The 10567-nt window shown below is 53.1% G+C and overlaps 1 protein-coding gene across 2 annotated transcripts in view; it reads right to left on the bottom strand.

The window, feature by feature from the left end:
• PTCH1 (patched 1) overlaps positions 1-9454 on the bottom strand; it is a 69263-nt gene extending 59809 nt beyond the window's left edge. Inside the window, exon 1 of one of the 2 annotated variants that reach the window (XM_069476305.1) lies at positions 469-660. In XM_069476305.1, coding sequence (XP_069332406.1) covers positions 469-660 — 192 coding nt within the window. Of the gene's footprint in view, positions 1-468; positions 661-8951 lie in introns of those variants that run through there. The other variant, XM_069476306.1, reaches the window with a different exon arrangement.
• Positions 9455-10567: the final 1113 nt, after the last annotated feature.

Here is a 10567-nt window from a genome sequence, read left to right on the forward strand (position 1 = left end):
CTCCCCCCTTCCTCTCTCCGCCTCTCTCCACTGCGCCTCCCCCTCCAAGATGTTAAGAAATGTGGCAGTATTACTGGGGTTTAGGCTGCAAATAGGGGCAGGGGTGCAGGAGGAGGGAGTTCCAGGGCAGGGGATACGGGGCAGGGCACTGCCGCGGCCGTCCTCGAGGTGGTCCACTGTGGACCGCTTTCTAGTGCTCCGGAAAAGGCACGCCGGGGAGGGCGTGTATACACACACACACACACACACACACACCCCTCCACCCCCTGCGGACCTCAGACAGCCCTTTCCTCGCAGGACCAGAGGGAGGGTTTGAATTTTTCTATCCCCACTTGTCTGCTGCTTTTCCTGGAGAGAGAGGGAGAGTGTGTGTGTGTGTGTGAGTGTGTGTGTGGCGGGGGCGATCCCAAAGAGGAAGAGGAGGGAAGAGAGAGTGGGAGTGGGAGGAGAGGACAGTCTGAAATGCACCTTGGAAATCTGCTCCAGAGCGAAGGCGGCGTCGCAGTAGCTGGGCCGGTGCAGATAGTCCCGGTCCGGCGCGGAAGCGCGGCGCAGCCCCGCGGTCCGTCTGCGCCTCCCGCCACCAGCCGGCCGGTCCGGGGCACCGCTGCAGCCGCCGCCGCGGTCCTGGGGCTCGGCGGCGTTACCAGCCGAGGCCATGTTGCCGCCGCCGCCGCCGCCGCCGCCGCCGCGGGGACGGAGGCTTCCCGGGCGGCCCGGCGCGCTGCTGCCGCCGCTGCGGGCTCCCGGCGCGCCTGGGCGCTCGGCTCGCAAGGACGCTGCTGGCTGCAGGGTGCTCGGGCTTGGGCTCCGGTTGACAGACCTGATGCTGCTGCTGCCGCTGCTGCTGCTGCTCACACGGCGGGCGCTGGTGCCGCTGCGGCCGCGGCTGCTGCCGGGGAGTCAGACCCTGCGCCTTCCATTGCCACATTGCGCGGGGGTCCCGAGGTCTCTGCGGCCGCCGCTGCCCACATCCAGTTCGCGGGAGGGCAAGAGCCGGCGCGCCAAGCGAGCCTGTCCTTCGGGCGCTTCGGCGGCGCTTTTCGCGGTCCCCAACTCCCTCTACCCGCCCCCCGCCCCGCGCTGCGACCCCTTCACTGCAAAAAGGGCCAGCAAATCCCCGCCGCTCCCGCGGGCCGCGCTGGCTCCCTCGGCGCTTCCCTGATCGCCCGAGCGGCCACGGAGTGTAAGCGCAGAGCCGCCGCCGCCGCCGCCGCGGGGTCCGAGGGTGCCCGGCTGGTCTCAGCGCTGCCTGGCCGGGGCAGCTGCCGCTGCTCCCGCTGCTGCTGGCGGTGGCGGCTCCTGAAGCTGCTGCTCAGGCTGCTCGGGCTCTGGCTGCTGGGTTCGCGGTGGCTGCTCGGTCCCGGACTCTGCTTTCTTGTGCTCCTCGCCAACCCGCTGGACCATTCTGCCCCAGTGCAGCGCGCCTCTCTCGCTCCCGGGACCTGGGGACTCCGCTCTGTATGTGTGCAGCGGGCAGCGGCCGCAGCAGCTCCTTGATTCAATAGATGAGATGGAAGAAGAAAAAAAAGAACTCTCTCCATTTGGAGAAAGAGGAGGAGGGGAGGGGGTGGAGGGGGAGAGAGCGAGCGAAAGAGAAAAAGGCTGGAGCTCCCGCCCCCGGGGCTGTCAGATGGCTTGGGTTTCTGCGACGCGATTGGCTCGCGGAGGGCAGAAATTACTCAGCAAACATGACTATTATTAGCTGCTTAGCAACAGCTCACCAAAGTAGAGAGACCACCCAGGTAGGCAACCCCAGTGTGTGCATCCCGGGCTTCGGGGGGAGCCTCTGAGAGCGCCAACCTTCTCGCATGCAATACTTCCATTAAGGAATGCTCCCCCCCTCCTTTCTTATTCCTTTTCTTTTCAACTGTGTCTTCTTTTTGTGAGATGCCCTTTGCGCGCACACACGCGCGCGCGCGCACACACACACAGACACACACACACGAACATTTGCCTCGCGATAGACACGGGGGGAAATGTAATATTTTCTTAAGCGCTTAAACAATTTCTGAAATTCCTCAAAGAAAACCCTTTCAGAGGCACCTTGGCCTCAAGCTGTAGCAAATACTGGGAGGTCCGGCTTGAATTCCCAGGCCTGCACCAATAATGACAGGGTGGTGGATAGTGCGCCAGTGTGTGCCAGATTTTTTTTTTTTTCCCTCCTCTTTTCTTTTATAACTAAAGGGAAGACTTAGGCTCTCGAAGGGAACAACGCCTCACATTAAGATAAACAAAATGGAAAGTTAAAGAGGAAAGCAAGGACGTTGAGAAAAGCCACCCTTTCTTAAAAATTTTCCCCCTTTCCCCCTTAAAGAAAACAAACAACGAAAAAAACCCCACACAGAACAGTCCTGGTTTGAAGGAGTCAGTGTTCTATAAACGTGGAATCCAGACACCGAAGCAGTCTTGTGAAGGCACAGGCGTTTCAATTTGAATCTTTAATGTGACATAAGTAAAATAGAAACAGAATCCTTTTAACAACCCAGAGAAGCGGAATTGTTTCCTTGAGAGAGAAAAGTTTTACTGATTATTTGGGGTTCTTTTGGACCCCCCTTTTTATTAACCACATCCTTTTATAAAGAGTTTTAAATGAATTTTTTTTCCAAAAACCGGTATGCATTTGTTGTATTTAATAATAGCATGACGTAGGAGAGAATAAAGGCTCTAATGTTAGGCTCATTTGAAACAAATTGTTTGCGGATAGTGAGAATTTGTCCCGACACTGCGTCCAGCGTCACCAAGAAATCCCGGGGATTCGCTTTCCGTTGAGGAACAAAACACGCGACCCTTTGGGGTGGATCCTGGGGGCAGACACGTCTACACAACTACGCTTATTTTTAAAAAAATTGTTTTTGGAAAGTGGGGTGTATTTCTCTTACGTTTGCAAGTTATCAAGTTCTTCCCTGTGGTAGGAAGCAGACCCACAAACCCTTGATTCTGCTTCATTTTAGTATTTGTTTTTTCTTTTTTCTTTTTTTAAAACAGGGTTGAACTGCAGAAGGACCCGCGGCAGCGAGAAGCCGACTGAAGCCGTGAAATGGGGCAGTGTGGCTTTAAGATGCACACGGTGTGTGTTCATTGAAAAAAAAGAAGAAAGAAAGGAAAGGAAAAGAAAGAAACCCAGATGGAGGGAAAGGGGGAGGAGCGGGGAGAAGGCGGAGCCCACGCGGCCATGTGACCTCGAGCCCGGAGGCCTGAGCGCGCGCGCGCGCGCGTGCCCGGGTGCCTGCGCGCGCGCACGGAGCCGGGACTCCCCGCGCCCGTACGGTCTAGGCAGAGCAGGTAGGAAGGTCGGTGCGCGGAGCCAGCGCCGGGCGGGCTCCTTGCCTCCAGCGCGGTCTCCCGAGAGCCCCGGCGGAGCGCGCGCCCCGCCGGCGCGGACGGACGTGCCGGACGCGCCGTAGTACATTCCTGAAGGCGGACCAGCCCCCTTACGTTGCCCAATGCCCGCGCGCCCTCCCCGGGGCTGGCCAATGGTTGCGCGCACGAGTCCCTTCCCATTCAGCAGCCCCGCGTTGGCGGCCCCGGCCCGCGAGGGGCTGCTGCGGGGCGCGCCGGCCACCGGGGCGGTCCACGCGGCTCCCGCAGGGGGCCTGTCCGCCAGCTTTCCCCGCCCCCTTCCTTCCTCTCCGGCGGTCTCCCCCTCCCCACTTCCTTCCCTCTCCCTTCTCCTTTCTCCTCTTTCACCCCTTTCTCGTCCTCCCCCATCTCTCCCCTCCCAGCCCTGCCCTGCCTAGCCACCTTCCCCCTAGCCTTTTCTCCTTCCTGGTTTCACTGGGAGGCCCTCCTCCCTGAATCCCGAACTGGCAAAACGTGTGTGGTACCTGGGGCAGGATAGGGTGTCCTGGAGAATAAAGACAAACAGAGTAGAAGTTTGGGGGTGTTCACCGGATCAGGAGGACCTGAGTACCCGGCCAGCGCGGAAATTCAAAACTCATAACGCCTCAGGAGCACGTGATTTTGTGAGTGGCTCAGGGAATAGCTGCTAAAATCCAGAAGGGAAGGCAAGCACCGTGCGGTGAAAATGACACCACATTAATTAACAATAATACAAAAAGGCTGGGCTCGACACAGCAATTTAACCTTTGAGTATAATCCTGATCTTTATTATGTTTGATAGATAGCACAAACCGGGAAAAGTGGTTTACTATTCTGGCTTTTCTTACCGAACAGTTCTGAAGACATTTCAAGTCAAACCATTTCGTGCTTGCTTCTGGAATTTGTTTTTTTAAACACTTGGCGGGTGGTACTCCTTGTATTTACCGGTCAGCCTTTTTATATTTGCAGCTTGCTAGATGGCAAGGTAAAGTAACCATGTAGCCATGGACACATTGCTGAGTTTGTGTTTTCAAATTTCTTTACAAACGTTTCAGACCAAAATATTTCGTCCCAATCTTTTATTATAGGAATTTCAGTGTAGTTACTTGGATGATGGAATTCTAGAATGAAATTATAGATTATGTACACGTAGTGGTTCTGTATTACTCTCCCTGCGCAGCTACATCCCCTCTCGTTCTGCCTACTGCCACATGTGCATCATTTCAATGGCAAAGCCTCTTCCACTCATTTCCCTCAGTTTGACTTAATTCCTAAACGTTTTGAACGTTGATCCTCGAGGTTTACATGTAGCGCCCTGAGCCCCCTCGCCCCGCTGTTTGATAGGTTAATTTTTCAGCATCTCAGACAATGGTCCCGGCCTGTAAATTCTACCCATTGGTTGCAGGACGCAATCCTGAGCCTCGGCTCTAACAAGCGCTATCTTAATCTCCCCACCACCCCCACCCGCCGCTTCCCCTGTGGTCTCCTTTTTTCATACACAGAGATGAATTACTTTGAGGATCTAATTGGCCTTGTTTCTGTAACGTTTTAAGAAAGGGAAGAGGAGCCAGTGTAAAAGCCTGCTCGACTTGGGTGGTCAGGGCTGAGGCTGCCCCCAATTTGCCTCATTGCTGATGCATGCGAGTGCGACATTCCCAGCGATAATGTTGTTCCTAATCAATCTGCCCTTATTTACATTTGTAAGCATTGTTGGCTTTAATATGCATGCCCTGTGCAGGGGACTGCTGTGCCACACCGGGTTTGTTAACTTCAACTAACCACAAGGATTCCACAGACCTGAGATGAGGCTGATTGGAGGAGCCAGGCCTGCTAAGGTGTCTGCAAGGAAGAAAAGTCCCTTTAATGGCCTTTCTGCTTTGTGGCTTCCCTTGTGAGAGCTACCAAATAAGTGAGAACTTGGGGCCTTATCAACCAGCAGGAGTTGCCAGCCTCTATGAAGCAAGAGCTAAGTGTTCCATTTTCCCTTTCCAAGTAAAGTTCATCTCAGTGCATAAATTGTCATTTTGTCTACCAATCATGATCCAAGACTTCTCACTGGAGTCTGTACTTTTCAAAATAGATTCCGCAAACTCTCTTTCCTCCCTTCTGTGTTCCAACACTTCAAATATCCATGGCCACACCACACACATTTAAAAAATGACATCAGATTACCCAAATGATAACACTGAAATAAAGTATCTGCCCTTTGTGTTGGGATGTTCCAACAGTAAACAATTGTGGGAGCCAGACTTGGTGGAGTTATGAAAAACCACAATGAGATTTAACTTTCACTGGTTTCTGAGATCAAACCAAATGGGTCTTTAAAATCCAATGTAATTTGACTAACTTTTACAGACTATAAATGAATAAAGGGGTTAATGTATTCCAGTGATTTGACCATGGGGCCATTTACAATTTTGTCTACTGAGTTTAACACTCTTTTCCAGAAATGCAAAGAATTGCAAAAATTACATTAAGTCTCATGGTATTCTTGTTGGGTGGTATGGGGAGAGAAATTGGAGACTTGACATAGTATTCTATTTATGTGTGGGGGGCCCAGGATACAGGATGTGAGTGATGGGCCAGGGCCTGAGAAGTTCAAAGAAGGTACCTTGGATAAGGGTTGAGTCTTGACTCAACTGAAGCCAATATGCCACCATCCACCACATTTTCTTGGCTCCCTAAGAATGCCTTATTATTTTCCCATTGGCAGCTCTTGTATTTATTTAAAAGGTGATGGTAGAAAATGAGTCTAAAAGGTTTCAAGGAGGAGGGGGAAAAAAGATTCAGCAGCCACAAAATGTAACACCACTGGGCTTGACTCCCCTCCCCTCTCCCTTCCACCTTCTGTTTCCTCCCCTTATTTCCCCCCTCCCCAGGCTGGAGGAAAGGGAACAGCTCTAGCCAACTTGTCAAAATAATGCTGCTAATTACCCCTGATCTCCTTTAATGGGAAGCTGCTCTCAACTCCACAAAGGAGTAAATGAAGGGTCTACAGCACAAACCCGGGAGCACTGGCATTTTTTGAGCTTACAGTTGAGCTGGGGGTAGGGAGCGCAGCAGAGGGAGTGTCCTGAGAAGGTCCCAGAAATCCCCACATTGACTACTCCAGGTTTAAATACTAGCTTGAAAGGGGAATTAGATTTTATGCATTGCCAAAAGCTATTGATACTCTCTTGCTAAGAATGTCACCAACTGCCAAGAGAATGTTCAGAGCCTACTATGAACTTGAAAGAAAACAGCATTGACCCCTGTATTGATTCCCCCCTTCTCTAAATGTCATCTTATCCACATTGCTTTACTCTAATGGATAGAGATGTATTCTTGAAAGACCCAGACTTTGAACATTTTTTTCCACCCTTCTCTCACCTCAACTCTATATCTCCATCTAATATATCTATATCAAGCTTTGCCTTTGGCAGAAGGCACATCATTCATTTCAGTGATCTCTGCCATTGGGTCTTGCATGAAAAAGAAGCTGAGCAACATGATCCCTTTGACCCACTGCTGGAGCAACAAATTTATTAGAGATATAGGCATGAGAAATGAAAGGGAAGTAAAACAATTCCAGCTTATTGTGTGTCTTTCTTTCATACTGCTAATCCGGTTTACACATCACGCCTACATGTCTCAATAGGGCATTATACACTGTGGCAGAGGCTGGAGAAAATAAAAGGTGTGTGTGTGTGTGTGTGTGTGTGTGAGAGAGAGAGAGAGAGAGAGACAGAGAGACAGGCAGAGAGAGAGAGAGAGAGAGAGAAAAGAATGAGGATAAAAACAGGGAAGACAGACATTTTAATCCATATGGATTTACCTCGTCAGTTTATCTGTAGAAAGTTGATGACAATTTGTAAAACAGCCTTTTTTTCCCCACAAAATAATTCCAAATGGATCTAACTCCCGTTCAAATAGCTTTTCAGATTATGACTAGATTATAACCAGAAATTAGATACACCTCTCACAGTGAGTTTGAAATGAAGCTAACACCCCAAATTGAGAATGGGCGTATTAAGATGATGGAGCCTATTGGTGTCCACCTTGATTCAACATTTTAATTTAAAAAGATCATGGATTCAATGGCATTTTACAGCCTTGTGGAAGGAAGCTGGGTGACAACTGGAACACACACAAACTCACAACTGAAAAGCCCCCTGTTTTACAAACATGAGTACACAAAGCACCTGAGGCAATTTATCCAGAGGTACCACCCAGAAATAATAAGTTTCAGTAACAAAGAATGACACCAGAAAGCCATGTATTTCTTTGTAGAGGGAGTTAATTGCATGTTGAACTACTGTAGCCAATAAATAAATTTAAAAGTTTTGAAACAATTCGAACACACAGAATGCTGAAAAGGGACTATGGTAGTAGTTCAGGACCTCAGTGACCCAATTATAAAATATTTAGAACCACCCATTGTGGGTCTTTATTATTTATGTCTAGTTCTTTAGCATTTGCCCTCCCCAGGGAGGAAGGATAAAAGGGAGGAAGATGTTCTCTCCCAGGTCCAGAAAAACAGAGGACTCTGAGTGTTTTCCATAGACAACAAATCTATATGGCTCTTCTTAGGTGATGGAAATTGAGATCAGAAAACTTTGGACTTATTGCTAATGCACACACTAGGCATCATTTTAAACATGAACTTAAACATGTAGAGACATAGCACATGTCACCCAGAGGCAAGCCAGTCTCTGGGGGTCTTGTGGTCCCAGAGTTGGGAACGGGTCTATAAGGGTCTGCATCAGTCCGGCCTACCTCCAGGCTCCCCTAAGCCGCACTCAACACTCTCAGCACTGGGCTAGCCGCCCACCTCTTTAATGAGTGGCAGGCACCAGAGCGCCCGAATCCGTGAGCAAGAGTCAACACATACCTCTCCTACCCGTGGCCCCTTCCAGAATCCAAAAAAGCCTCTCTGGCCCTCTTCCCCCCCCCCCCCCCCCAGTGTCTACGGGGAAGTGTGTGTTGGAACTCCGGGTTTTGGTAAGGTGCTTCTCTCCCAGCCCTGGCTGTCCCACCCAACCAGGAGTCCGTGCGAGAGCCCAGGGTGTGTGTGGGTGGAGAGCGTGCGCAAGTCCCCTCCAGCTGGTCTGGGCAAAGCTCCACCGAGCGGAGAGAATTTGCTTCCGTGCGCGCGCTCTCTCTCTGAGCCCCCCACCCTCCCCCCGGCGCTGTCACTCTCCGCAACAGCCCTTCCATCACCAGCTCTGTCTCCACTTGCGAGTCAGGAGCCACCACCAGGCTGATGAGCGGAAGCCAAGGTGGCGACCCTTTCAAGCGTGAAAATGGGCTCCCAGGCGGCCCCCTTCGTGAGAATTCCCCCCGGAGCTGTTCCCCGGCCGGGGCCCGCCGCAGCCAGTGCCCCTCCCCGCCCCGCGGAGCTGGCTTCGGGGGCGGGGGCCCGGGTGTGCGGGCCAGTGCGGAGACGCGGGACCCGCGCTCCCGCGCCCGGGCGGCGCAGCCCACCCAGCCCCACGGCCCCGGCGCGCGGCCCGCCCCTCCTGCCCAGCGCTCGGTGCTCGCTCCTCCGTTCGCGGCGCGGGGCGTCCCGCGTCCCCGCGCCGCCTGGGGCGCACGCCGCGCGAGGGCGAAGGCAAGGTGGCGGCGGCGGCGGCCGCGCCGGCTGCACTCACCATAGCCGGCCGTCAACCCCTGCCCGGAGCGCGGGTGCCGATGGCGCGGACGCTGGGCTTGGATTTCACATCAATTCCTTGTTTTTTCCTGGCCCCCCTTTCCTCGTCCGCTCCTCAGTCTTCTCCCCGTCTTCCCTCGTCTCCCCCTTGCCTTGTCGCTGCGAGTCTCTTTGTCTTCCCTGTCGTCGTCTTTTTCTTCTTCTTCGTCTTCGTCGTCTTCTTCTCCTCCTCCTCCGTCTTTACAAAAGGAACGGAAAGTGTAAAAACCCCGGCGCGCTGGGCCGCCGGAGGCTTTCGGCGGAGTGCAGCGCGGACTCACAATTACAAGCCTGTTTCTATTAAGCAGTTCCATGGCCCTCGGCGTGGGTGGTCTGCCGCGCCATAGGCAGGACCTGTCAGGGTCACGTGACGGATCCGAAAACTTTACCCCTTTACAATAAACTCAAGGAAAGCAAAGTAAACTCGAGGAACGTGCTATCAGCACAGCCCTCCTGGGTAAACAGGCGCTCCCCTCCCCGCCTTCCTGGGAGGCGCCCGGCCCCGCGAGCTCCGGCGAGCCCCCGCGGCCCCCTCCCCGCCCCCCGCGGCCCTGTCTGCAGGAGGCCGCTGGGCCCCGGTGTCCGCTCGCCCGCTCGCCTTCCCACCTTGTGCTCCCCGCGCCCCCCACCCGCACGCTTTATTTGCTAACATTTAGCCATCTTGCCAGAACCCCGGTGGGGGGAGGTGCTGGGGGAGCAAGGAAGCTCATTTCAGCATCCCCAGCGCTCCGGGAAACGGGGGCGCCCAGAGAGCTGCAGAAGAACACCACCTTTCATGGCCTGCATTCTCCAAGCCCTTTCTGCTCGCATTCCCACGGAAGCGCCGAGAAGCTGGGAGCATTCTAGTTGACTGGCCCACAGGCCGCCAGGGAGGCAGAGGGCCGGGAAAGCCGGGCAGATAACAAGAGCCTTCCCGGGGAAATGTTCAATATACAACAAGATGTGTGTGGATTCGGGTCGTTTCTGCTGGAGGTCTCTGGGAGGTAGCTACTTCTTAAGACACCAAGGTGGAGTCCCTTGGAAACCAAGATTGGTAGCTGGCTGAGGAATCACTAATTGATATTTGCTTCCTTTCCCTTCCAATTACTGTGGTTTCTGGGGTATGCCACCCAAGGGCTCCCACCCACGCTGCCTTCCCGTACGAGGCAAACTTGGGTGATTCGGTTAGCCGAGGTGCTGGTGGGTCCCGCAGAGGACGGTTCTCTCGCCCTACGTGGAAACGTACTGTTCAGGAGAGACCCTGCTGCAGTGTTTAACGTTTTCCCTGCTCAAGCCGGCGCCGGTAGACTGCATTTCACGCTCAGCTCAGAGGTGCTGCTTTAAATGGACCACATTATGAATAAAGATGAATTACAGATACAAGGGCAAGGGGTGAGAAAATTTACTGAAACTATCAAGAGTTAACTGGCTGGTCTTCTAATAAAGCCAAGCTTTTCTCACCTCATTCTGGGTGGAGGTGGGGGGGGGGTGCGGGCATAAGCTCCATGTGTTATTAAGTAATAATAATAATCATCCTGGGAGTTACAATTTATCTCCTTCCCACAAAGATGATATACCATTCTTTACTAGGGTCATTTG

This window comes from Eulemur rufifrons, chromosome 7, assembly GCF_041146395.1.
Source record: "Eulemur rufifrons isolate Redbay chromosome 7, OSU_ERuf_1, whole genome shotgun sequence".
In the NCBI taxonomy this organism is placed as follows: domain Eukaryota; kingdom Metazoa; phylum Chordata; class Mammalia; order Primates; family Lemuridae; genus Eulemur; species Eulemur rufifrons.